At 44.1% G+C, this 27908-nt stretch overlaps 3 protein-coding genes and 1 long non-coding RNA gene across 5 annotated transcripts in view; 3 read left to right on the forward strand and 1 right to left on the reverse strand.

Moving 5' to 3' along the window:
- Positions 1–376: 376 nt before the first annotated feature.
- GFRA3 (GDNF family receptor alpha 3) lies at positions 377–10696 on the reverse strand. Its single transcript, XM_068206287.1, has 9 exons — positions 10545–10696; positions 6964–7239; positions 6172–6264; positions 5399–5744; positions 5216–5325; positions 3923–4057; positions 2817–2947; positions 1291–2508; positions 377–1152 (listed from the first exon to the last, which is right to left on the reverse strand). The coding sequence occupies exons 1-8, from the start codon at positions 10585–10587 to the stop codon at positions 2374–2376; spliced, it is 1269 nt and encodes a 422-aa protein (XP_068062388.1). The 5' UTR covers positions 10588–10696; the 3' UTR covers positions 377–1152; positions 1291–2373.
- Positions 10697–11514: 818 nt separating this feature from the next.
- Positions 11515–16298, forward strand: LOC137483307 (uncharacterized). Its single transcript, XR_011004419.1, has 3 exons — positions 11515–12912; positions 14030–14185; positions 15593–16298. It is a non-coding gene; the product is annotated as an uncharacterized lncRNA (long non-coding RNA).
- Positions 16299–16608: 310 nt separating this feature from the next.
- Positions 16609–27718, forward strand: LOC137483305 (C-terminal-binding protein 2). Of its 2 annotated transcripts, none has more exons than XM_068206291.1 (9): positions 16609–16814; positions 17390–17544; positions 17635–17779; positions 20113–20319; positions 20927–21141; positions 21917–22047; positions 22232–22359; positions 22901–23021; positions 24061–27718. In XM_068206291.1, exons 1-9 carry the CDS (start codon positions 16649–16651, stop codon positions 24230–24232), a joined length of 1440 nt encoding a protein of 479 aa, XP_068062392.1. In that variant the 5' UTR covers positions 16609–16648; the 3' UTR covers positions 24233–27718. The 2 variants fall into 2 exon arrangements, with proteins under 2 accessions (XP_068062392.1, XP_068062393.1); XM_068206292.1 differs by lacking the exon at positions 16609–16814 and adding an exon at positions 17053–17134.
- Positions 22901–27908, forward strand: part of KDM3B (lysine demethylase 3B) — a 54694-nt gene continuing 49686 nt past the window's right edge. Inside the window, exon 1 of the mRNA XM_068206290.1 lies at positions 22901–23021. The gene's annotated coding sequence lies outside the window, so the exon portion shown is untranslated. The remainder of the gene's footprint in view (positions 23022–27908) is intronic.

Here is a 27908-nt window from a genome sequence, read left to right on the forward strand (position 1 = left end):
AGTGCTGTCTCTTGCTCCAAATAGCCATATTTCAGTAGGTAATGAGAAATATCAGCATTAGTACTCCTGTTTGTTAAGAAAACATATTCATTCCTGCTGCATGTAAATAATACATTGCTTCCCCGTGTGACAAAGGAGATGATGCTGCTGCATGCATGATTTCTTTGCTCTACCTGCCTAGGAAATAAACAGAAGTCTGGAATTGGAAATGGAAATATTACCACTGCAGAAGGATAATTACTTTCATACACAGGACAATGTAAGATTCTGTAGTAACGCGTCTGAGAGTGACTGGGAACCACAGCATATTACCTAGCTGGTGCTTCCCTGGCAACAGATAAAACATAGGATAAAAACAAATACTCAGCTACTCTGCCTCTGTTCAGGATTATAATCTTGTTTGGATGTGTATAGTATTGTTCAGATCTGTTGCCTCTCTCTCAGTATGAGCAATGGGCTCTACATGTGTGCATGGAGGAGCTGTTTTGAGCTGAGTTTCTGGCTATGTGAAAATGCTGGCTGGCTGCTGAGGCAACTCTTGCACACAATTGATTGTAGACTGTTAACCTATGCTCAGAAATCAATATTCACTTAACACCACATTTTAACAGACAAACACAGTACAAACTAACAGCAGTTACACAGTGCACACATTTACATTCAGAATAAACAGGTTATGAAACGGTGCTTGGCAGAAGAGGAAGATGGGGCAGGTGGCTGGAAGGCAGCAATGGTAACTTGAATATGTGGGCAGGTACAAGGAGATTCTTGCAACTGTATGTCCCAGAGTTTGTGGTCAATGCACCTTCAATGAGCCAAATGTATTCTCTAAGGGTTACAGAGAAGGTTTGTCCTGAGGCCAGGCAAGATCACCTTTTGCTAGATAAGCCTAAATCTACTGGAGTTGAGCACCATTCATCTTGAACAACAAAACCCAAGTGTGTTGCTAGCCGTGATAATGGATTATGTGTATGTTGAAGGAACAAGGAGCATAAACTCTAGTATAGTGTTCTTGATCTGGACTGGTATTTTTCATATACTTAAAATAATGGATTTGAAAAGGGAACTGAAAGTAATCCAGAGATGGTGTTTACCAGGGACTTCACATGTGTATTTATTGAGCTTTACTTGCAACCCACCCTGAAGCACAGGCTTCTAGTCTTTACGATGATACACTCTATACCTTCAAAGGCTTGTGAAATGGATACCAACAAGCCTCATAAAGCGCAACAAGTCTGAGGAGTGCAAGGTCCCACACCTGGTTTGGGACAACCCACAATATCAGTACACAGAGTGGGGGAGTGAATGGATTGAGAGCAGCCCTGTAGCAAAGGACCTGGATACATGGCTAGAGGGAAAACTAGATATGACTCTGAAAAATGCACTTGCAGCCCAGAAAGCCATCCTGCAGCCTAGGCTACATAAAAAGAAGCATGGCCAGCAGGCTGAGAGGCGATTCTTCCCCTCTACCCCAGCCCACCTGCCCACCCAGAGTTCAGCACTCCAACTCTGGGGTGCCCAGTACATGACAGACATGGACCTCTTCAAGCAGGTTCAGACGAGGCCATGCAAATTATGAGAGGACTAGAACTCCTCTCCTATGAAGAAAGGCTGAGACAGTTGATGTGGTTTGGCCTGGAGAAGAGAATGCTCTGTAGAGACCTTGTTGAGCCTTTTCAGTGCATCAGGGGGGATGATAAGCACTGAGAGAGAGTTTTTTCCAGGGTCTCTAGGGACAGGATATGGAACAACCTTTTTAAACTGAAAGAGGGTATGTTAGGAAAAAATTATTTCCTGTGAGGGTGGTGAGGCACTGGCAGAGATTGTCCAGAGAACCTGTGCTTGCCCCATCCCTTCAAGTGTTCAAGGCCAGGTTGAACGGGGTTTGCAGCAACCTGGTCTAGTGGAAGGTGGTCCCTGCCCATGGCATGGTGGCTGGAGCTAAATGATTTTTTAAGGTCCCTTCAAACCCAAACCATTCAATGACTGTATGCCTGAGGAGGAAGTTCAGATGGTGGGGTGGTCGGAGACACTGTCAGATCATCCCTACAGTCAGAAACCAAACCCTGAACAAATTCTGAAAGAAATAGGACCTTTGATTTAACCTATTAAGCTGGAACTTTAGCCTATTACTCAGAATGTGTACACAGCAGAAGCAATGGTGAGAACTGTACCTGCAGAGCTCAGTGCAAACTGACGGGGGGAAAGCGGGGTGCACGTATGTGGGAGGTTTCCAGTGATTGCCATTCTGGGTTAAGGCCATTCCTCTTGTCTGAAAGCCTTCTGTTTCCCAGAGGTAAATCTGTACTGGGACATGCCTGGATATGGAATAATATTAATAATATGGGAAGGAAAGATTCCATTTATGTCACATTAATGTGGGCTAAGCAACAGGGGCAGGAACAGAGCCAGAGAAGGCCAGGAAGTAGCAGCTCCAGAAAATACAGAGGAGGCCATAGGCATACTGCTCTGTTTGGAGCTGTCTCGCTGTGTCTTCCCTTCAGCCACCTAGGAAATAAAAAGGAGGGATGAATCCCAGTTAGACACATTTATGCTCAGACTTCTGGCTACAGAACCTCTGGTTCTGAGCACTAATGTGAGACTATTGAAACTCCTGTGGCCAGACATACAGCCTCCTATTTCTGCTTGTCTGTGGAAGGACTAACTTAAGGTAGAGTAGTCCAGTGTTCTGCATACACAAGGCATCCCTTGGTTTGATGTCCAACGTCACATTATTTCCAGATCCAAGGTTTTTCAACTACCGTCTCTAGGCTACTTGACTCACTGCTTTGTAAAGGCAATAAAGCATTGCATACCTGGGACATTGCTGAAGAGAGAGATGTGCTGGCACTGTCTCCTTGGAAGCTTAGGGAAGATGAATAAAGTAAGTCTTCCTGTCTTTCTAGAGCTGACTGCTTCAGGTGCATTTGAGACCAAATGGTATTTTCTGCAAACAGAAGTAAAGTAAGAATCTTGCTGTGCTTTTCTTGTGCACACCTTGGAGTCTAGTGAGTCTAGAAGTCTAGGGAAGCTATTTTAGGAAAGGCACTCACAGGCTTTGTGGCCTTGATTGAGAAAATATGTATTCTCTGTTTTGTGAATGGCCTGTCAGTTTGTGGGTTTACTTGTGAGATTGAGCAGACTGCAAAAACAGTTTGAACGGTACTTGAAGACTTCTGGGCCTCTCTGCAACTTTCCTAACGCTGTATTTTGTAAGGGGCAGGTTTGTAGTATCTTGGATGAGATGATTAAATTGTAGATGTGTCTATAGTGCTGGGTGTAAGGCTTTTATATACTGTAGGAGGCAGGTCTAAATATTAATCATTTATGTAATTATGCTGTTTTCTTTTATATCCTTTTAAAGCTTTTACAAACATAAAATATTTAAATCTCATTAAGGTGTGTTGCTAAAATGCTAGGGAGATAAAAGAAATACGGACTTAGGATTACACAGTTGCATGTAACAGGACTTTTGCAACTGCTATGCTGAATCTAGTAACAGGCTGCATCAGGAGCTGTTTATCTTGACTGAGTAAATGAGGGCCAGGGGTGAGTACAGAAACAGAGGACAAGGAGGGGAATCCTGACCCCATAATCCTGGTGCACAGATGTGGTTACTCAGCAACCTATGGATACAGCATGTCTCATGTCCCCTTGGTGATGTTTTTGCAGTGCCCTTCATTTGAATGGTGTTTGGAAATAGCTTCAAGGGTGTTTGAGATGAACAGAAACGTTGCCAAAAGATGCAGAAACAGTTCTTAGAGCAGATCCAGGCTGGTCCCATAGGTTGCAGAGGAGATCATGGAGACATTGCAGAAGATAGAACTATACACACAAGAGCAGTGCAACACAGAATCTTGAAACCACAGGATTTAAACTGCTCTCTGCTGAGCTGTTTCTCTGAGATGTGACTGATGCTTACCAAGGCATTTGTTGCTCTCAAACATGCCGAGTATCTGGTCACACTTCTCCTTCTGGTTGCCGCTGTTCTCACATGTACACCACAAGGAGACCTCCACACTGGAGTTACTGACATAGTTGGGTGTCATGGGTGTGCCTGTCCCAAACCCCAGATGAAAGAAGCATTATGAATCATGTTATACTGGAGGAAATGCTGCCCTGGAGACAGAAGCCGTTCACTGTGATAAGCGTGTTACCCAGGTGAGGTCAGGAGTGCCAGCTAGGTGGCCCAGGCTTGATGAACCTACCTGAAGTCTGCTGAGCAGTTAAAAAGTGTTGAGATTGCTACCCCTGACACAGGCACTCTTGAGATGTATTGAGAACTGAAGCTGGTGCAAGCATTAAATTGTGATGTGTACACAGCAGAAGCAATGGTGAGAACTGTACCTGCAGAGCTCAGTGCAAACTGATGGTCAATAAGCAATTTAATGGTGCAAGCATTAAATTGTGAAGGATTTTTATTTTAGGATGTGAAGGACTTGCGTGGACTCAGCTGACATATGGCAGCTAAAGGTACTCTTACTTCTTGTGTAACTAGCAACACTGTGTAGCCAGGTGCCTTTTGACAAACAAATACTGCACACCCGTAGTGTGCCACTCAGGCAGTGTTCATTTAGCTCAAAACTAGCAGAGCTATCTGGAAAAATTGAAAGTATAGTCTAGATTTACAGCTTCTGAGATACTGCTGCTCTTTACATCCTCTTTTGAGCTACTCTGAAAACATTTTAGTAGGTTGGTAGATAGTAAATAACTAAAACCAAAGATGCTCTTCCTTCTAACAACTGGTAATCCTGTGTTCTGCCTGGCTCTGAGAACATAGTGTGCACAGTACTAACAAGCCATCAGGAGTCTAAAAGTCAGGCAGTGATGGAATGCTGTGTTTAATCACTGCTGTGATGGGATTTAACTCCAGCATTAGGAATCACAATGACTTAGTTCACACAAGCCCACAGAGCACTGTTGCTGAGGCACTTGGAGTGCTTTGCACCAGCTGATGATGCAAAGAGGCATGCAGAAATCTCAGGCAAGAGTGGGGCAAAGTACAGCAAAAAATGCCATGGAAGAGCTCTCTTTGGACTGCATTTACCTCTGAGGCAAGGGAGAGCACTAGCATCCATTCGTAAGGCACATTCAACAGTATACTGAGTGCTACCTCCTGCAGGAGACCAGGATGGTCCTTCACAGCATCAGAGAGAGCCTGCAAGTTTGTGGCCTGAAAGCATCTACCCTGTATGTTCCTGTGGATATCGCTTACCGATCATCCCCATGTAAGCCTGCAGGCATGCAGCGTGGTTGTGCAGAGAGCAGCCATCTGGAGACATGTCTACAGGTTGACAATTTTGTTGGAAGTCAGCCAGTCGGGATCTGTAGGAAGGAAAATGAGACCATCAGTGTCAATGTTGTTCTCTTGGATAACATCCTCAGCTGCCTGACCTACTTGCAGATATGGTCTTCTAAGCAGGAGTCCAGAAGCCAGAGGCAATTTGGTTTGGTGTTATACTGGAAGGAACAATCAGGAACAATAGTTTTGCGGCGCCTTTCTCCACAAAGTTCATCTTGACATGGACAGAACAGGATCCTTTTGGTGAAATCCTCAGGAACTTTCTCAAAGAAATTCCTTAGCCCTCTGTGGCACTTGCGTCGGTCACACACATCGTCACTTCCTGTTCCCTTGGTGCAGATGGAGGCATAGTCTGTGCGCAGACGAAAACACTTCTTGCTCAGATTACAGATGTGTGTTGCTCTCAGACATGGATTTGTTACATCTCCTGCTAACTGTGAGCCTATAAAGCCAAAGGAAACACAAAAACCATGAAGCAAGTCTCCAGAAGAGATTCTGTATGGAAGCAGGAGTACTCCTTTCTTGAAGGTCAGATTCAAAAAAAATCAAAAACAACAAAGCAAACCAGTCCTTCTATGTGTCTGCAGTATGACACTGTAATTATACTAGTTACAAAAGAGTATTTTTTTAATGGTTCTTAGTAGGGTGCTTGTTTCAGAAAATGGATCATTGTGGATTATTACTGTTTTCATGGGCCTGGATCTGTGGCTTTATTTACGCTTGGTAGGAGTGACAAATTTAGGCAAGTAGCCAGAGCAAGCATTCCTCTGATTAAAGGGGCCATTACCCCAGATTTTTCTTAAAAATCTTCAACCCATGAAAAGATAAGAGAGGGCAGCATTATATCATGTAACCATTACAATCCTTACCTGATACCAGAGCTGCCAGTTTATTATAATCTGTCTTCCAGTGTTCTTCATTTGCTGGATTCTCATAGGGAGAGGTCTCCAAATTGAAATAACCTAGGCAAGATGCAAGATATTTAATGCAGTGGGAGATGGGAGAAATGCTTTATGACCAGCTTTATTTATTTGTTTGTTTATTCTTAAATTGATATTTTTCTTATTTATGCCTGGTTCTTTCCTCAGGCTGGAGTTCAGAAATGCTGTCTCACTCAAAGCCAAATGCCAAGAATGGTTCTTCTGGAAATGCAAAGCTATTACTGTATAAAACCCTCATTACACTTTGTCCAGCTGGAATTCAGTCTGTCTAGTCATTTGGATTTTTCAGCTTCCGTAAGTGTGAGGAGCTGAGCAGCACAGGCTGCTGCAGCTCTAGTGGGAGTACAAGTAGAAGCATCCCACAAAAGAAAGCAGCAGAACACTTAGGGATGCTATGGCAATATGTGTCAAATTCACATGTGTTTTCAATGATGGACAGACAGGACCATTTTGAGGTATTTTTCATAGCACAAAATCTAAGTATCTCAGTGTTGCTGTCTTTGTCTCTTAGGTTTGCTGGTGTATTTGAAGGGCTGGTCCCATACCATATCAGTTTTCTCTGCTTATCAAACAGAGTAGTAATGAATTCTCTTTACTAGGAGATGTGGTTACGGAGCAATTACTTACAGTGCTGGGAAATGGACTTTCACAGTTGTTTTCACCTAGGGAGTGGGGGTAAACCTTACTAGTACCTTGTAAATTTATATTACTTCATCTCACCATCTGTCATGCTGGAGTGAATGGTCCAGAAAATGCGTAAGCAGTGCTCCTGTCTCTTCATGCGCCTGTGACACTTGCAGTGCAGCAAAGAGCTGTTCCCGAGGTCAAGCTCTGCATTCAGACATCTGACCCTGCTGTCGTGATCTAGTGAAAGGAGGCGAGTCTTGGCCAGAGCACAGTTTTCCAAAGTCCTGTACGTGGCATTGCAGGTGGAGTCAGAGAGGCATAGCTGCTCTGCCATGACACAGTCACTGCTGGGCAGAGCCATGAGGTCTCCTGATCAAGTAGAGAAAAGACTGTTAGGACCCCAGTCAAGATGAATGTCTCACAAGCATCTTGTCATTGTTCTTCAGGGATTCTGTCTTCAACAAAGACTCTTTGCAAGAAACAGAACTTGCTGGGATCTTTCATGCGGAGTAGTTAAGGAACAAGAGCTGTTTCCATTTAGAAAAAAAAAGGATGAGTATAAATGAAAGAGGGAACAAAAGGTTAAATAAAAGCCTCCATAATAATTTTGTTCAACTTGGCCAGGATCAGGGATTGCTCTGTATTTTAGAGACTAGTAAATCCCTGTGAAACCTTGGGGTTGCTGAGGCCTGCTTTGAAGAAGCTCTTCTATCTAGGCACTGAAAACCACAGTGCAATAAGTACATAGCAACACCATACTATGTACTGTGAGTCAGTACTGCTGCAATTACTAAAGTATATGCTGGTCATTAAGAGATGTACTGAGAAAACCATTTATAGGGTATAAAAACAACTACTTTAATGAGCCTGAAGACTTAAGAATGTGTATTCTTTGCATAAAAAAATTAATCCTTAACAAAGGATGCAAGGGTTGATATGCAGTCAATTAAAGTACATAGAGCCCAGTCCCTAAAATCCCTGCCAAAAATGCAGATGAAGGCTTGGCCCATAAGAACATCATGAAGTTCAATCAGTCCAAGTACAGGTGCTGCACCTGGGTCAGGGCAATCCCAGACCCAAGTCCAGAATGGGAGATGAACCAATTGAGAGCAGCCCTCCAGAGGAGGACTTGGGGGTTCTCAGGGGTGAACTGGTCATGTGCACTTGCAGCCCAAAAAGCAAGTATGTCCTGAACTGCATCAAAATCAGCATGGCCAGCAGATCGAGAGAATAGGTTCTGCTCTTGTGAGACCCCACCTGCAGTGCTGCATCGAGCCCTGGGGCCCTCAGCACAGGAAGGACATGAACCTGTTAGCATGGGTCCAGAGGAGGCCCAAAGATGCTCAGAGGGCTGGAGCACCTCCCGCTATGAGACAGATTGAGAGAGCTGGTGTTATTCAGCCTGGAGAGGGTTCCAGGGAGACCTCCACTGGATCCCCTTTCAGTACTTAAAGGGTTCTTATAAAAAAGGAGGGATACCAACTTTTTATACAGGCTGATAGTGATAGGACAAGGGGGAACAGTTTTAAAATAAAAATGCAAGATTTAGATTAGATGCTAGGAAGAAGTTATTTACTCAAAGGGTGATAAGGGCCTGGCACAGGTTGCCCAGAGCAGCTGTGGCTGGCCATCCCAAGGCCAGGTTGGATGAGACTTGGGACAACCTGGTCTAGTGGAAGGTGTCCATGGCAGGGGGGTAAATCAAGATGATCTTTAAGGTCCCTTCTTGCTCAAGTCTTTCTGTAATTTTATGATTATGTTGTCATGGGTAGGTGAATTCAGTCTGTAATCTTTCTTCATTTCTGCATATAGGCTGGTATGTTTCTTCCCTTCAGTTTAATATTCCTTGGCTGGCTTTTAGAAACGACTGTGCTGAGCTTTACATCTACCTTTAGTGTTCTTTGTACATCATGTTATTCTCTTGTTCAGCAGGTGCAGTAGTACTATTTCAGTCTGCCATCACTATAAATTAGGGGGAAATCTTGGTACAACTCATATTGCCCACTGTACCATCTTCCCCATGGGATTTGTTCTCCCACTTACTTCACTTTTGCTAGCTTCATCAGTTTATTTGCTGCAAGCAGTAGAATGCCAGCCTGCTTCTCAAAGTTTCTACTTTCCCTACAGCTCAGTAATATTATCTAGGTACCTCTGTCTCACTTGTACAAGTTTCTTTGTTCTTTCAGTAACTTACTGTACTTTGTAATTCATCTGGCTCTTACATACAGACTTGATGACTTTTCAAACTCCCTGAAAAATCTCTTATCAGGAATCCTTTGTATCCAGCACAGTGGATTCAGGTGAAGCTGCTCTAAACCTCAACTTTAAAACAGTCCTCCTCTACAGACATCATTTACGATCTGTGCAATGTTATAAGCCCTGAAGTTTGGCAAGTTGTTTAATTTTTTTATAAATCTTGTCTTAGTAGTCCAGTAACAATGTGAAAGAATGAGAAAGCTAATTCTTTCCTAGATCTGTGGTCTAAGTTGCAGAACATGTTAAAGGTGTATGTGTATGGGAATCCCATCTGTAGTTAAAAAAAAAAAAAAAAAGTTAAAAAGTAATAACCAATTAACACATTATGATTATTTATACCTTAGAAAAAAATGGATAGGTAATACAATACACCTTTATTCTCTCTTTTCAATGTCCTGTCATATAGATATGTCTATCTTGTTTCCCCTGGTGCACCACACCATTTAAAGAGACAACAGTTACAGAAGGGAACCCTTCCTTTATTAAACACATTTACCAAAGAAGCATTGGCATTTGGACATGGCAAATTGTGGGAAATCTTTTGCAATCGTGTGGCTGCCAGTGGCTACTTTGGCGTAAGTGCAGCAGCCCATCTTTTAGCAGTCAAAAAGCTGCAGCATTTTTTGAGTGCAAAGCACCCCTAGACAGAAACTAGGAATGCTTCAGAGCAGTTTCTAATTTCGTTATTCCTAGTCACATCAACCCTGAAGACTGAACGAGAGATGGACTGGTTAAAGGAATAATTTCAATCCTCAAGTCTTGTCATTTGGCAGTAGTAGGAGGCAGAGTAGAACAATCAACTGCATCTCTGCAGGAGTTCCTTGGATTGGTCTTCGCAAACTCAGCCTAGTCTCGGAAAACTATGGGCCTTAAACATTCCAGAGGGCGAATGAATGCGGGGTAGGTATCAAAAACTGCTTTGGGAGAAGCCAGCGAGAGCGCGGTACAGCCGGGACCAGCTCAGGCGAATGAATCTCCGCGTTGTGCCCATTCGGCCGCATTCAGGGATCGACTCCCAGCATCTCCTCTCGCCTTCTCACACGCCTTGCCTCCAGGGCAGACGGTCCCCTCCCCAGAGCGTCCCTCCAGTTTGACCACAACCACACCGGAGGTCCCCCGTTCGGGCCAAAGCGGCAGCCGCCTTTCCCGGTCTGAATCGCGCATTCCTACCCGCGCGGGGCAGCTGGAGCCGGTGGCCGGTAGAGCCGCGCGGCTCTTGGGAGCGCCGCGCTCGGGACGCGCTCCACGCCCCGCCGGCATCGGAGGAGCAGCGGTCGGCCCCAGCGACCGCGACCCCGGCGCCGCCCCTGCAACCCGCGGCGGGACCGGGGTGCGAGCGATGCCGCTGTCTGCCCGCCGGGAGAGGGACGGGGTCGTGCCGCCCTGCCCAGCCCGCCCCGCGCCCCGGGCGCTGTTACCGGCTCGGGAGAGAAGCAGCCCCAAGAGCAGCGCCGGCCCCATGCTGGCGGTCAGTGTCTCCGAGCGCCGAGGCTGCACCTCGCATGCTGCGCCCGGCCCCGCCTCGGTGCTGCTGAGCCCGGCCCGCCCCGTCGAGGTGCGGGCGGCGAGCACCGCCCCCGGGCCGACCCACCGCGGGTCCGGGGTCCGCCCGTGGGGACCACGGCGGGCGGAGAGGGCGGGCTGTCGTCGGGCTGGTGTGAGATGGGGCCGGGCAGTGTAGGAACGCTTCAAAAGGGGCTTTTGGAAGGGGCTGCACAAGGCGTTTATTGATTCATAGCACGCCTCAGTACCGAGAGAAGAGCTGTGACTGCGCACCCTCGGGGGCGCATTTGGGTGAAGGACAGTAAGTCTCCAACTTAGGAAAGTCTCCTTCACTCTGGAGGGAGTGTTCTTGGAGGATACAGAGGGAGACTGGCTTTTGAGTAGATTCCCAAGTGATTCTTGGGTCTGTGGATGGGATGACTGAGCTTGTCACTTCTTCCTTTTGGCTTTGTTGTGAAGGCTGTTATTTCAGTTTCTTACCTGCTGCTGGCTCTGTCTTGATTGAGCTGCTTGTCTGCAGCCACACAAAAGATGGCATTTCTGAGAGCCCATATGGCATTTAGGCAGCCATGCTTCTTTTAAACAGATGCTTCCTTTTAATTTGCATCCTAAAATCAAATTAACCGGTGCGAAAAAGTTACAGTCCAACACATGCACATCAAACATTAGTATATGAAAATGTGGCAAACGTTTTGTAAGTCAGTTGTTTGCATAAATAGAGAGACCTACCCCATCTGCCTGAAAAACCCCAACAGAAAGGGTAATAACTGTGCAAATACATTAAATATTCGCAATCTAATTCAGTGGTGCCCTCCTCTTCTTGAGGTTTTTAAGAAAGATTAGTCCTCCTGCTTACTGCAGGGAACTGCTGTGAGAATTCTTCTGCGTGGAATTTACTGTATATCACCATATTAAAGCAAGTAGCAGTTCCAGTGATATGCTAGACTTTTCATCTTGACATCCATGACTGCCACAACCAGTGAAGAGTGGGTTTTACCAAGGAATTATTTTGTTTGCTGTAGGTGCTGAGTTACTTAGTTGTACCTTATTTTGTATAGTATTAATCTTATGAAGATTACAGCATGCTGGTGCTTCTGCTGCTTTTTTTCAGGATTTGACCACTACAATCCTTCTTGAGTCAAAACCAGAGCACGTTACTGGGAAGTGCAAAAGATGCTGAGTCTTGGCCATTTGCCAGGAGTACTGTCAGAGAACTACTGGGGGAGGTAGCACAGAGGAGGGCTGAGCAAACACTTCTCTGCCTGGGCTAATATTTACAGCACCACACTCTGCTCTTTACAGGGCTAGAGACAGACAGCAGACATTCACAGCTAATAGTAACACCTGTACACTGCAGAAATATTAACCAAATGCAAACAACCCAGCAGAAGTTGATGTCTGTATTTATGGAAAACCAAATAAAAACCTCCTCCATTTCCTAGCATGAGTGCTAGTGCCCTAAACAGTTCTGGTTGGTCATTGCCGAAGAAGGTTCAGGGGTTTGACATCCATAGCAGCTACCCATAGTTTTGTGTTTCAGTCCCTGGGATACTTGGCCACTTCTGGCTCAGACAGTTTTATTTTTTTTGTTCCTATGAGTAAAGAATTCAAAGCTGCCCTTGTATTTTACCCTCAGTGTGGGTTACAGCAGGAAGGTCAGAGACGTTTAGGTGTCTGTCTGATTAAGTACAGGCATACAGCTCAATGGGTAGACTATATCTTCAGTGAGAATAATTGTAAGTCATTCTACAGGAAAAGGGAACTAAGAAATTTATGATGATAAAAAATTCAGGGTGAGCAATGAACATGCTGTACAACATAGCTTCAGTCTAGAGGGACTTTGAGAAATGAAAGAACTGGGTCAACAGGTGCCTTATGATGTTTACGAAGGACCATTGAGTTCTGAAACAGGGCACAGTGACCCCATACATCTTCCCTGGCTGAGGACTGAGTGGATGAGAAGCAGTCCTGCTGGAAGGACCTGGAAGTTGCCATGGATACCAGTAAGATGTGATTGTGAATAAAACAACCCACACACCACACAGTATTAGGAAGAACATGGCCAGAGACTTAAATAAGTTATTCATGTCTGCTTAGCAGTGGAGTGGCCACACCTGCACTGCTGTGTGCAGTTTCCTGCCCCTGAAGTTCAAGTGGGATGTGGAGGAACAAGAGAGGGTCCAAGGGAGGGCTACCAAGATGGTAGCACATGACCTACAAATTGATTATCAGACTTGGGCTTGTTTGAGAGACCATCTACTACCACCCTACAGCTACTTAAAGGTGAGCTGCAAATTTGCAATAAACCCAAATGGCAGGTGATACAAGAAATTATGATGGCCATAAATTCCATCTTGGGTTGTTCAGACTGAGTGCTATGAAAAATTTTTTCACTAAGACGTTGGTGCAGTGCTAGAACAGGTTCTGTATAAGAGTCTGTACTGACTAGTACAAAGATGTTGGATCAGAGACTCTCTAAGTCCCTTTTCACCAACTAGTTAAGGCAAAGGTTAGTGTGCATATGCTTGGATGACAGAATCAATTTAAGGCATGAGCAGCTCAGAAGAAAAATTATTTGTAAAAGGAAAGCAAAAATACTTTTTCAACAGAAGAAAGGAGTACCTTATAACAGCACTGCTCTACTACCTTAAGTCTAAATTTTTTCAGAGGCAAGAACATAGACAAAATAAGTAGTTTTAATAGTGCATTACACTATATTTTGATTCAAAGACATTTAAGTGATGCACTGTGAGCCCGTTTTTCTGATCCAGATATATCCATGATGCATATTGTCTCTCCTTGTCTCAAGTGGAGCTTAATTAGCTTGCAGGACAGTGGATCTGGCAGTGGCAAGACAGACCCAGGCCTTAGGGGTTGTAGCTGTTCAATGTAGTCGGAAAAATAATGGAACTGTCATGGTTTTGGAAGAGTATTTCCCAATTTAATTCTCCCACTAAAACTGCGCTGCTTGCTCCCCTGCCTTCCTTCAATTGGAAGAACAAAAGGCAAAGATCATGGATGGAGATAAGAAACAGGAATGAGATAAGGAACGGTAACAGCAACAATATTAATAACAAAAGGTATTATTTGCACTGAAAGTCCAACAATACTGACTGGCTCTTCCCAACCATGCTTTCTCCCACCAGAAGGAATCCCTTCTCCTCAGAAGTGAAAGTTCCTTTCTCTGCCCTTAGCAATGATGTGAGGTGGTATCAAATAATATTAGGGTATTGGCCATGTCCCCTCTCACTGATGTGTGCCAAAACCAGGACAGGAACCAAATAAAATATTTTACTTTCCTGGAGGAAAGGAAGGTACTTCCTGTGGGAAGGTACTTAAACAGGTATTGAAGCAATCAAGTTAAAGAACATGGATTAGATTATTTCCCCTTGTTTCAGAGCAGTCCTGCAGCTGCTTTCCACAGTGAAATGGACTGGACTTCATTCAAGCCATGAGACAGAGGACTCAAAGCCACATTAGGCCACAAAGATCAGTGATCCCACTCTGCTGACACCTTCATTGCCTTTCAGTGCTGTGGAACACAGAACACGAGCCAGTAGGTTCTTATTTTAATCACTCCTGTAAATTTTCTCCTCTTTGCTTGTGAGAGAGATGGGCACATGGCAGGGCAGCAGCACAGGGGCTGTTTACTTTACATCTTATCAGCAGCATTATGTGCTTTAGAGACTACCAGGAAAGTCTGAGGTACAAGCTGCTCTACTGAGTCAACAGTATGCCCTGGCAGCCAGGAGGGCCAGCCATGTCCTGGGGTGCATCAAGCAAAACTTTGCCAGCCAGTCAAGGGAGGTGATTGTCCTGCTTTACTCTGCACCGGTGCAGCCTCATCTTGAGTACTGTGTGCAGTTTTGGACACCACAATATTAAGAAGACATTAAGCGACTAGAGACCATCCAAAGGAGGCCACGAGGGTAGAGAAGGGACTGTAGGGGAAGCTTATGACAGCTCAGGTCACTTGGTTTGTTCAGCCGGGAGGAGATTGAGGGGAGACCTCATTGCAGTCTTCAACATTCTTATGAGGGGAAGCAGAGGGGCAGGTGCCAATCACTTCACTCTCATGACCAGTGACGGGATTCGAGGAAAAGGCATGGAGCTGAGTCGGGGAGGTTTAGTTTGGGTATCAGGGAAAGGTTTTTCACCCAAAGAGCAGTTGAGCACTGGAACAGGCTTTCCAGGACAGTGGTCACAGCACCAAGCACCTGAGTTCAAGAAGTGTTTGGACAATGTTCTCAGGCACATCATGGGATCCTTAGCACATCCTGTGCAGGGCCAGGAGTTGGACTTGATGATCTTGATGGGTCCCTTCCAACTAAGCATATGCTATTATTCTATGATTCTGACACATGGAAGGACTTTGGACCACAGCACAGAGTAGCTGTACCCAGATAGATGAGGCTTTCTTTACTATTTTTGCCCCTGGCAACAGGGTTTCTAGGATTTCCAATTTCTTTTTCTGTCCTCAGGAAAATCCTCTCTTGCCTCCTATTCCTTCTCTTTTTTTTTAAGCATCCAACAAAGTACTTGCCTGAAGAGCTATTAGCGAGAGTGTTGACAGGTGAGGAGGATACCTGAATGCACTCAGGAGATTTTCACTGAGGTTTATTTATACAGACATGAAGGTCAGCCAGCATAAATGTAAAGGGAGACTCCCTGGGCCATAGGCAATTGTGCCCCAGAAGACTAGGGCTGCTTCGGTACTGTGTTAGAAGGCTTGCCTCTGAGGTTTGGCATGCAAGCCAAATAGGTAAAACAACCCAATTTTTTTTTTTTTTTAGTAGCCACATATAGCACAGACACTGGATTAATTCTTGACAAACTGTTGGAAACAAGTAGTAGTCTCACTGATTGTCACAAACAACTTACACGCACCAGATTATTTTTTTAATTACAGGCAAATTCATTAATTCATATTCCTTAGCCTATCCTCTTGTCTTTTTCCACACAGGTGGGTTTTTGACTCTTCCAGGTTCCCGGTATCAGAGCCACTCTTCATTGTTTTGTCACTATTTCAACCAGTTTATGAAATAATCCAAGATATTTAAGGGTCATCTAACCCAGTAGGCCTTGAACACATTTTTCAAAGCACTCTATCTTTGCCAAACATTCTTACCTTGCTACTATTTAACTGCTCAAGTGAGTGTCAGCACAGGCCGGCAGCAGCCAGGACTGCCACAAACCCATGGCTAAACCCCGAAGAGTAATTGATTTCCCTTCCCTTGCTAACTGGGGGATCCCCACAGCAACCCCTTGGCAGAGGCACACAAGGGAAGACATAAGGCACCATTAAACTGGGGTCATGCTAGAGGATCACTGGAGTGCTCCCACCTGTTTTGCAAGGGTTATTTCCAGCTTCCTGTTTACAATCCTCTACACAGCCATCTACTTTTAACCCATTCCTCCCAACACATAGTCGCCAGCTGGCGGCTCCAGTTATCACGTTGCTTTTTGCCCACCTAACTCCAACACAGAACAAGAGGAATGCACACAGATCTGTTAAAACATACTGTGGCGTATCTGAATGGAATGGGGGAGGTATTTAAGAAAAGGGCCGTGTGAAAGTAGATCAACTGTATGAACTTCACATCAGGTACCAGGAACGTTTGTGTAATAAATGGCTTTAATTTGTTCTTCAATAAACTGTACAGAACTTGCTCAGTGATGTCCTTGTCGTGATTTATGTAGCGGATTCCCAGGATGAGCGGGTATTGCAGCGCTGATCCACTCCCAGAAGCACGGGACAGGTGTGGGAGACCCAATAGTGGCAAAACTGAAGCAGAACCGATCTGAATGACTCCCTGTTTTGTCTCACACACAGAGAGCTTTCTAGGAAGACCTGCAGCTACATCCCAGGATCCACCTCCCAGCTTTTTGTAGCCACCCTCCTGGTCCACTCCCGAAGCCGGCTGTGACCCGGGAGTACCGAGCGAGCCCGGCCCGGCCAGGCCCCGCTCCCTCCGCCCGCGCACCGGAAGCGGAAGCGCGCAGCGCCTCAGTGGCGGCGATGCCGCTCGCGTGGGCCCAGCCGCGTCTTTCCGCTTCCGCCGGAGCGGCGCGGGCGGCGAGTGACGGGTCCCGGGTCCTTCCGCGGCGCCGAGGGCGGCGCGGCCCCGCCCGGCCCATGGACCGGCACAAAGTGAAGCGGCAGCGTCTGGACCGGATCTGCGAAGGTGAGGCGGGGCGGGCGCCCCTCGGCAGCTGCGGCAGCAGCGGGCAGCGGCACCTGCCCCTGCCCCCGCGGGGACCCGCTGCGCGCCTGTGGGGCTGAGCGTCCGCCCGGCCTGCGGCGAGCAGGGCCCCGCCGCCCGCGGAGGCGCTGCCTACGGCCTTCTGGAAAGGGCCGGATGCTAGTGACTGTCGGAGGCTCTGTGGCTGTAGAAGTTCTGCTCACTTAAGGGGGAAATATTACCTGGGCATGCTGGGATGGAGGGGGGCCGGTCAGTGGGGAGGAGGTGTGAAGCGACTTGGTCACTCGTTTCAGGAGCCAGGAGTAAGATGGCATGCTGCTGAGCAGATCACCTCTATTATTATTGATAATACATGCTTTATTTTCCTTCATCTATGTGGTGACAGAGGTGGTTGTGCTTTTTTTTCCCAGCGTCTTTTCCCTGTGTTTGTTTTGTATTCATGTATTTTTCTTTGCCTAATCTATTCCTAAATACTTTTAGCAACTTATTGGACTAGCAGATGAGGATTCCAGAATTTTTTTCTTTCATGTAATCATTCCTGCTGACTTTCTTAATAGGCATACGGCCTCCTATTGTGAATGGCCCAATGCCAGCACGGCCACTGGTTGCACTCCTGGATGGACGAGATTGCACTGTGGAGATGCCCATCTTGAAGGATGTTGCTACAGTGGCATTTTGTGATGCTCAGTCAACTCAGGAAATCCATGAAAAGGTGGGCAAGAAGATGTGCAAGATTCAGAAGTAGAGCTTTGCCTCTTAGGTAACCAAACCAGATATTGATTTGGACTGGTTTTTGTTATAGGTGCTGAATGAGGCAGTAGGAGCTCTGATGTATCACACCATTACCCTTTCTCGTCAGGATCTGGAGAAATTCAAAGCCCTCAGGGTCATTGTGCGTATTGGCAGCGGCTATGACAATGTTGACATCAAATCTGCTGCGGAATTAGGTATGATGACGCTGTTAGGTGTCTGTTGTGATCAGAACTGAATGTGAAATGGAACACTGGACATATTTTTGTACTTTATGAGCTGAGTGCATTTAAAAACTTCTTTGTAAAAAGATTTGGAGCTGCTCAGTATCAGGTATCTTTAGGAAGGTGACCAATAGAGGGGCTGGTAGGTGGCTTAAAAGAAAGATTCTCAGTTTTCAGATTGCTCTGCTATTGATGTTGGTGTCTTTGTTGTTGTTTGGGATTCAAGAATCTAAATATGGTGTCTAGGTGACTTTTGGTAAGGTGACTTTGGTCTTTTTGTGACCCCTGAAAGCCGCCTGCAAATGCTGATGTAGGATAAACTCATTGTAAATGCTTCATGAGTTTTCTTCTTAATTTTGTATATGCAAATAAGTTCTGATACAGAACTTTATTAGTTATCCCTTTAGAATCCTAGGCATGTGAAAAGTGTCTGGATCAGGTGACAAGAAGATGCTATTTATTAAACAGATGGCAGTGAGACTTCTGGACCTTTTAGTCTCCTAGGTGAGATGGATCACTTAAGTATCCTTCCCCTTCTTTTTAAGTTTTATAAGTGTACGGGATTCTAAAGTTTCCTTAATGTAATCCAGGTCTTGTTAAGCTTAAATCAAATACAGGTATTAGTATATAAAATTGAAATAGGCAAGCATTGCAATTTTCAGATCTGTAAGAACAGGTGAATTTCTAATAAATGAAGAGTGTGTATTGGGCTAGTGCTTGAATTAGGTCAAAAGAGCCTTTTCATTTGCATGATTCAAACGAATAGTCTCAAGAGTTCCTGTCAAGGTCCTTGGCTTTCATCCAGCCATATTTGTGCTGAATTTGGAACCTAACCTAGTCTTAATGCTTCTCTACTTAAGGTCACCATCCGTATCTTTGATTCATTCAGATTCAAAGATTTCCCTTTTCCCCCACTGCATTCATTAATCCAAGGCAAAATGAGTCAAAATTCCTTCACCATCAGACCGTTGCTTGCCACTTTTGCTTTGGAGCGACAGTGTGATGAGCCTTACATGTGGCCAGATTTGCTTTTTAATGGACAATTAAGAGTTATTTTCGTGGTTAGCAAGGCCTTTTAATTCATTCAGAGGTAAGATACTGTTCTTTGTGTGTTCTGAATCTTCAGACCAAAGGGTTGTTTTACATTTACGTATAATACTGTATGTTAACACAAATCTGTGTCTGGCTGTGTAATAGAACTCATGTCATCTGAGTTGTTTGTGTGGCATTATGGCAAAATTAGAAATAGCTTGATAGAGAAAAACAGTCGGATATCTGGGGTTGTCTGTGGTCATTGCTCTCCTAATTCTCATGGGAAAACATGGTCTGAGTTTAGCCAAATGTCTCCTCTGGCTAGGCTTACGAAAGAGTGATGCCTTCAACCATTGCCTGGATTTTATTTCCAGTTTTTAGCTAGGTGGTGGACTTTTGAGGTAGAAGAGTTGCCTTGGTTTGGCAAGTGACTAGGGTTATGTTTGGGAAGAGACCATTTTTCCGTCTATTTATTTTTATTTCTTCACTGGTTTGTCAAACTAAGGATAGCAGGAATGAAATGGTATGTTTCTAGCCTCCCACCTCCTATTTTTTTTTCATAGACTGCTCAGGACTTCAACCAGATTTTCATACAGTATTCCATCTTTCCCTTTTCTGACAGTAATTTATGCTTCTAGGACTTCAACTCTAAGTAATTGCATTACTAATTTACTTGATAGTTGTAGCCATGGGTTTTATGGTCCTTGTGTTTGTATGTTATTCTAGAGTGAGAGTGTTATGTGTTGTTATTTTTAAGCTCAATTTCAAATGGATTTAGAGAAGCTCCTGAGACTTCTGTCTGCATTTAATGAGTTAGTTACTTGTTGTTGCTCCTGGGGAGGCTGATGCTCACAATGAGCATCTGGACCATGAGGCATGAGGAGCTCAGCCATCTGTCTCAATGCTTCTACAGTCTGCCTGTTAATTTGTCAGGAGTATCAGTGGAAGGAGTGCATCTTTTTGACTACAGGTCTTTGAAAACAGTTAGTTGATTGTATCGCTTCTATGGCCCAGTTTTCTCATTTCAGCTTGTTTGTTTTTCTGGTGAGTGTGTCAATCAAATAGATATTTATAAGGAAGGAATGGTATTTCCTGGGGGATTGAAAAGATGGCTAGTGGTATCTGTGTTGTTGTAGAATGAGGTTCTGAAATGAATCCTGTGTTTCTTGAGTTCTGGAGTACTCAATTATCTTTCAGTATTTGCGCTTAAAGAGCTTTATGTTGGTTTAGGATTGTGATGCTAAAAATCTTATATTACCTCTATGGCTTTGTAGGCATTGCAGTTTGCAACATCCCTTCCTCCTCAGTAGAGGAGACTGCTGACTCTACCCTCTGCCACATCTTGAACCTCTATCGCCGTGTTACTTGGCTGCATCAGGCTCTGCGTGAAGGGAATCGAGCCTCAAGCGTAGAACAGATTCGAGAGGTGGCTGGAGGTGCTGTGCGTATCCGTGGGGAGACTTTGGGCATCATTGGACTAGGTAAGTGATGGGACTTGTTAGACTGAAAAGAGAGCTGTGAACATTTTTGGGAAGCTAAGAGTCACATACTGAGAAAAGTGATAATTCTACAACTGTTCTTTGTGAAACACACGGACTCCTAAGGAATGCTAGTGCCCTATTCTGGATATCTTCAAGAGCTGGGTATATGTCAGGGGATTGGGTACTCTTTTTATTTCAAATGGTTAGAAGAATTGGAACATTTATACAGTTCTTCTCAGTGACTGTTTCCCTCTGTGCTAGGTTCTGTATCACTATCAAAGCTGCCTGGAAGGTGGCTACCAATTCCTTCTCCAAGGTCTTGTAGCCAGGTTATTATCTCTGTTTCAGAGACTAGATTTGGTTTGAAAACAGAACTACTTCTTGACTACGCTCTGGCTATTGCATGGGGAAGAACTAGAATTAGCTACATAGGAGCAGCACTGAATAGCCTCCTCTGGATCCCTAGGACAATCCTAGGGGTTTCCAGGGCTGCAATACCTTGGGCCCTGGTAGTAAACTTCAGTGTAGGCTCGCAGTCTACCCCAGTATCTTGTCTTTAAAGTTTGTTTTACCTTTCCTTGATGATTGTGGGTTTTCTTTTGTGAAGGCCGAGTTGGACAGGCAGTGGCTCTGCGAGCCAAGTCCTTTGGCTTCAACGTGATTTTCTATGATCCCTATCTGCCGGATGGAGTGGAGCGATCCTTGGGTTTACAACGAGTAGGAACCCTGCAGGATCTACTAATGCACAGCGATTGCATCACATTGCACTGCAGCCTGAATGAACATAACCATCACCTCATCAATGACTTCACTATTAAACAGGTGCAGCAGGAGCTTGATTTCCCCCACAGAGCACTGTGGAAATGAATGCAAACCGAAACTGCTGCTTTCACAGAGGCTGAGAGCGTGTGAATCCTGCTGCCTCTGTTGTGTGCCTCCTGCTGCCTTTGGAGGCTGGGAGCGTGTGGATCTGGGTGCCTGTGCTTTGTGCTGTATAGAATTTTATGTTAAGAGAAGAATAGGATTGGCTCTTCTTGCAAAGTAGTTTCCTTTATATAGAATATTTTAGGTGATTCCATAATTTCAGATTATCTTTAAAATAATTTACTGCACTGGTTAGAGCTAGATGTGGTGTGGCTGGGACTGTGTACGTTGTTTTACACAGCACTGCCAAAGCCTCTCTGCCCAAGCCCACTGCAAAGCCAGTTTCAGGCTAAACAATCTGTGAATACTTTCCAGTGCTATCATGAGAGACATTTGGACATTGTAGTCCAGTTTTGTGTAGCTGGATACTTGAGTCATGGTTCCTGTCCTCTTTTTTAGTGTTAATAGGATGAATATGGAGTGCCGAACTTGAGAGTTCCACTTTTGCCCTTGTTGTCTTGTGGTTTTGTTTGTTGATTTTTAAAGCAAATTTCTCAAGCATTGCTTGCAGGCATTTCCCCTGTGGAAAGCTTTGCAGTGAAAGCCCTCCTAGTTCCTCCAGGCCTCATCTAGTCACTGCAGACTCCTGCTCATTTCCAGTAGACTTCCCAAGATTCACTTAGCTTCCATGAAAAGTCTCATTCTCAATGCATGCCTATTTTTCTGCTTCCAGATGCGTCAGGGCTGCTTCTTAGTGAACACAGCCCGGGGAGGGCTGGTAGATGAGAAAGCCTTAGCACAAGCCTTGAAAGAGGGGAGAATCAGAGGAACAGCACTGGATGTGCATGAGTCTGAGCCTTTCAGGTAAATGTTGTACCTGCATGCCTGCTGCTATCTGGTGATTCAGCTGAAATGGATGGTTCTTTTGGCAGTTTGGTGGGTTTGGGGTTTTTTGGGGGTTTTTGTTGTTGTTATTTGGGTTGCAGTGATGCCCAAGAGGACAGATGGGGTTATCACTTCTGGACAAAAACCTTCTTCTTCCTCCCAGTTTTGCTCAGGGGCCATTAAAAGATGCACCCAATGTTATCTGCACCCCTCACACTGCCTGGTACAGTGAACAGGCTTCCATTGAATCCAGAGAAGATGCAGCTAAAGAGATCCGCAGAGCTATTACAGGTAATGAAGAAGATTTGGAGCTGTTGCTGAATTAGTGTTTTTTTGTTAGTTCGCTGCAAGGATTATGCTTATTGTTCTGAAAAGACTCATTAAGTGGTTTCTGGAACTGGAGTGTAAGTTGATAATTGTATCTTTGCCTTCTGAGAATTCTTGTATCTAATGCCAGAGTGGCTCTTTTCCCTGGGAAAGCCTTTTTACCTACATCTTCCAAATACTTTGCAATAATTCCTTGGACAGTTTTACTGTATGTTTTTTTTCCTTGAGTAGTACATGTTGTCTCTTGAAAGAGGTGAGGCTTGGCAGTTGCAGTTTGTGGCAGAAATTTTCACATGATCATAGAAGTGAGAGGAAAAGACCAGTTTCTTGCCATCCCCAGACACCAGATGATTAGAGGAGAGTCTCCCGTATCCAATGTTATCCTGTGGAAGTGGATGAAAAGATTTTGCACTTTTCCTTTCTACTTTCCTTTGTAAATGCTGCAGGGAACAAGTCTCTCCTACCTGTTTTCTGGTTTTTTTTGTCATTCTTGGTGCTCTTGCAGGTCATATACCTGACGCTTTGAGAAACTGTGTTAATAAGGAGTACTTGCTGTTAGCAGCTCAGTGGTCCAATATTGATCCTGCAACTGTCCACCCAGAACTCAACGGAGCTGCAGCTTACAGGTGAGATACATAGGTTATCCAAGCATATCTTCCTGCTGAAGTAAGCCAGGGGTTTGAGAACTGCTTGTACCTGCAAACAGGTACGTCTCTGTTCTTATATACTCTATATGAGCACTTTCCCAAAACTTAACAGCAGCACTTCTAAAGTTGTACGAGTATTTAACATGTACTTGGTCATATGAAATTCCAGATGCATACTGGTCAATATTTCCAAATCCTTGGAAGACATGCCCAAGAGATACCTTAATATAAGAAAGCCTGCTGAATGTCCCAAAAAAGGTCTGCAGCTCTACATTGTGCATAGTATTAGAGCTATATAAAAACAATGCACAGTTCTTAAATGTAGCCAGATACGGACTATTACTGAGTCACTGTCCTGTGGATTTGTTCAGTAGTCTAAACAGAGTGTATTTGAGTTTATCTGTTACAAACATGCAAAGTGATTGTGGACAGGTTGCTTCCCTTCTGTTTGTCTCCCTTCTGCAAAGCAGGAAATATATTTTCCTTCCTTCTGTGAGAGCTCTAGAGGAGTTGAGATGTATTTATAAAGAGGGCATAGGGAAGCAGAATGGAAGTGATGGAAGAATAGTTCATTAACAATTCATGACTGTCACTCTCCTATTTTTCATCTTGCATCTAGCTGTTTTATTAGTTCAGCTTCTTACTTTTTCTGCCTTGGAGCCCAATGAAGGATAACTGCAGCTTACAACCCTCCTGCTGATGGGAAGGGAATTCCTAGCCCTCCAGGTGCCTTCATAGAGTGCCTCACGATATTTTCAACTGGATATAAACTTTGTATCTGTTTTCAAATGCTTAGTATGTGACCTCAGACTGTCTGGGTCTGTCTGCAAACAGGTGTCATTTGGCATTAGGATACCACTGCTACTCTTCAGCTCTGGAGACTTTTCCTGTGTTCTATCTCAGAGCATTTCTGTTAGAAAGAGGGATTTGTTTTCAGCACGTCTGAGGGCATGGCTCCTTTTCCTTTGAATAACTCTGTTGGACAAGCTTGTAATTTCTATGTTTTTGTTGGTTTTAGGTTTCCTCCAGGAGTAGTGGGAGTAGCCAACCCTGGGCTACCAGAACCACCAGTAGTGGAAGGGATTGTAGCTCATGGGATCCCTCCTGTTTCTCACTCTGCACCACGTACTCCTTCCCCAGGAGAGACAAGCAAACTGGATGCAGACAGAGAGATTCCTGCTGACCAATAGCAGCGTGTTTCTCTCCTCTCCTTTGGCAGCAGAAAAAAAGTAGGAGGGCATCTCCTTCTAGGACCTTCTTTAACACCCTACAGACACTGTTTCCTGTTCACATGGGACAGGAGAATGCATTTCATTGCTGACAGACTTTAGCTCTTGCCTTTATTTTGTAACCTTTTAGTTATAATTTCTTAATGAATCTTTCTCCTTCTCTGGGGCATGGCAGCAGTGACTTTGCCTCCTCTTGGCTTAATGAATCAGTTCTCCCATATATCTGCTTCAGTTTTCTGTGATAGGGAACTGTCTTTGTGTGCTTGAAAATGGAAGTGAAGCCACCTGATCAGGGATGGTCCTTGGTGTTCCAAACTTAAGTGCACACTTTTCAGTTGTGACTTGTAGCTTAAATTTAATTTGGCTGAACCTCTTTTAAGTGTAGCCATGGGGAATATTAGAAAAAATATTAGTGAATTGGAGAAGTTGTGACTGTTGTCTTCATTATGCCCTTGATAGAAGGTAGCCAGGCTAAGCTCTATGTGTTACTTTGCTTGTTTTAATTAATGTTTCCTGTGAGAACAGGCACAGCACAGGCACTGTTAATTCTTGACCATACAAAGTTTTCTCTATGCAGTTCTAGGCCTGAAGTTAAAAGTAACACTGTCAAAGCCAGCCTTTTAAATAGTTTGGAAGGGATTAAAATGTCATCAAATGTATTTTGGTGGCAACCATGCTTGTGAGGCTTCAGAATTGTTCACCCTGGAGTCTGTAACTTGGAGAAGGCAAGAAAATGCTGAAATAGGAAAAGTATGCACTGAGAGACAGCAAGTAGCAATAATGTGCAGCTGCAGTTGCTGGTTCCTCACACACAAGTACCTCATAGTCTATGGCAGTGTTTATCCACAAGGGATCCATCACACTAGAATTCTAAGCTTTAAGATACAGATTTTTTTTTTCCTTTTTGTATAATTGCATCAGCTAGAAGTAATGTCCCAGTTGTCTGTGCTGGTGGAGAAGGCAGCTTTTAATAGTCAGGTAAAAGTTTATAACCCAGAAGGTGGCTAAGCACTGGAATAGATTCCCCAGGGAGGCTGGCACAGCACCTCACCTATCTGAGTTCAAGAAGTGTTTGGACAATGCTTGTGGGTACATGATGGGATTCTTGGGGGGTCCTGTGCAAGGCCAGGAGTTGGATTCCATGATCCTGATGGGTCCCTTCCAACTCAGCACATTCTATGATTTTGTGATATACTGGATCTCTGTAGCAGGGCAGGGCAGCGGGGCAACACAAGACAGCAGTTTGTTTTATATGAATAGGCTTTGTGATACTAAAAGGAGAATTAATACTTGCCGTTTTTCACCTGAAGCCAAGGCAGGATTGTTGCGAGTCTTCTCCATTTCACAAATGACAGAATATGAATCTCTTCTTTGAGGGGTGTGGAGTCTTCAGCAAAGAGGTTCCACAGGACAAGATTTTTCTTTAATTCCACATCTTCCTTTAATTTCATCTTGTTACACTTCAGTTACAGCCTTTTCATGCACAAGATGTAACAATATTTGATTGATTTGTTCATGTTGTTTGGATATATTAAAGTAGGTGCTATATGGGAGGCATACCCTATGTGTGGGTTTCTCTGCCTCCCTTGATTATTCTCTGTTGTGTGTCTGTGACTGGAAGCTGAACAGATGGGAACAGACTGGAAAAATAACTTGAAGTGTGGACAAAATCTTCTGTTTAGGCTGTTTAGTTTAGGAAGGTAAAGAAAGCTTTCAGAATAACTAAGTTCTCAGATTTTTTTTTTTCTGGTTTAAAATTCTTTTCCAATACTGCCTTCTCTGTAGTGGCTTACTACTAATACAGTGATTCATTCCTTTCTCCTCCCCTTCTCCACTCTACCCAGCAATTCAAGAAAGGAAAATAGTCAGAAGTAAACTTCAGGTGTTTTCTTACAAATTTTACACTTTAGCTGTTTAGTATTAGTGAGATAATACTAGTTTTCTAGTGCTGCGTGTCTTTTTTTGATAAGGTATTTGTCTCAGTGAAGATTCTTGGCTTCTGTGTTTTTGTGGATGATTCTGATTCTACTTTATATACCTCCATGGCTGCTCAGGTCTAGCAGATCAGACTGAGACTGGTGGTAGGCATGAGTTACAGGAGAACTTTTTCTGAACAAAAGCCTGGAGGTCAGAAGCCCGTTGATTGCAGGTGTACCTAAAATAACCATCAGCACTTTCCTGAATTCTCTAATCTCTAGGAAATTCAGATTTCACAAGCTGCTGGCTCAGAAAGATCCTCTGACAGGCAGGTGTAGAAAAGTTTTCAGAGAGCTCATCTTTTACCACATTAGGGAAGCAGTCTGTCAATAACTACTCTATTTGCTGCTGAAAATTCCTGCCCTGCTTAGGTGTTCAGGTCTGAGATTTTGTGGTAAGGGGCCTCTAGTTATGAGCTTTGAGGATCAGAGTACATTGACTTTGTCTTTTCTAGAGCACAATGCAAGATAGAGTTATTTTTTTAGAAGAGGCAATTTATTTTTTTTTTCTTCATTACTGCAAGTATCACTATAGACAGTCAAATAACTGAGCAGAGGAAGAGTAGAAAAATTTCATTTGGGGGAAACATGAGTTTCTCAGTTCATATTTTTGGTGGCTAGATTCACTAGCGACTAGTAAGCATAGGAATTAAATGATTGATGATGTAAGAAATATTTCCAGTTATGGGTACCAAGGAGTTGAAGCTGACAACATTGGCAGTGGCTCTGTTCTACCCAACACAGTGTATGCATGTTATTGGATATGATGGTAATTTTCCTCTTGATTGAAGCCACAGCAGAAAATGTTGAGGTAAAAATGAACAGAACCCTCATCTTGTCATCAAAGAAGGACACTCTTCGCATTTATAGGATTACTCTGCTTGTGTGCTGTTTGTACCTCTGCTGACAGCCTGAACCTATTGTCACCAGACAAAGGCTGTTCTGAACGGATAGCTCAAAGAAAAAATTACCGGTACTAAAGCATCCTGAGGTCTTCTTTCCCTGAGTGCCAAGTGCTTTGTTAGCGCTCTTTGTTGTGTGATACACTGAACTTGCAGCTCCCCCTCCCAAGCTTAGTGCAGTATACAGAAGTGGAGTGACTTTTTTTTTAATGCCTTCCTTCAGAACTAGTGCAGAGCTTTAATCCCAAAGAACAGAAGTCTCCCAGGGTGAGGCAGGAGTTCCCTAGCCGCACTAATCTGCTTACAGGAGGTGCTCACACTATCCCATGGTACATTCTGTTTGTCAGGGTCACTGCTGCTGATCAGCTTTTTTTATAGAGGACTCAGAGTTTCAGAAATATATTTTTGTAGACAATGATTAAACTGTGAAACATTGAAATAAAGCATGTAAACAAAAATTTACAGCACTGTCCTCTGTACAGATGTTTTCCTCACTTCAGTTCTCTCCTGGCTCATTAGAAAATGTTTGATTACTTCTTGGATATATTTTAATAAAGTTCTCCAAAGAACATGGCTGCTGTCTATGAAAGGGGTAGCATTAGATACAGTATTGAAAGAGAGGGTCAAAAACCGGTACAGGTGAGTGTCAGCATCTCAAATTATTTAAATTCCACAAAATCAGTCCCTGGATCAGCCACTCTGGCAAATTACTTTCTTTGTATTCTGTAGCATTGACCATCAGTCAAGGTTGTGCAGGTG

The sequence above is a fragment of the Anomalospiza imberbis genome, chromosome 15 (genome assembly GCF_031753505.1).
Source record: "Anomalospiza imberbis isolate Cuckoo-Finch-1a 21T00152 chromosome 15, ASM3175350v1, whole genome shotgun sequence".
NCBI lineage: Eukaryota > Metazoa > Chordata > Aves > Passeriformes > Viduidae > Anomalospiza > Anomalospiza imberbis.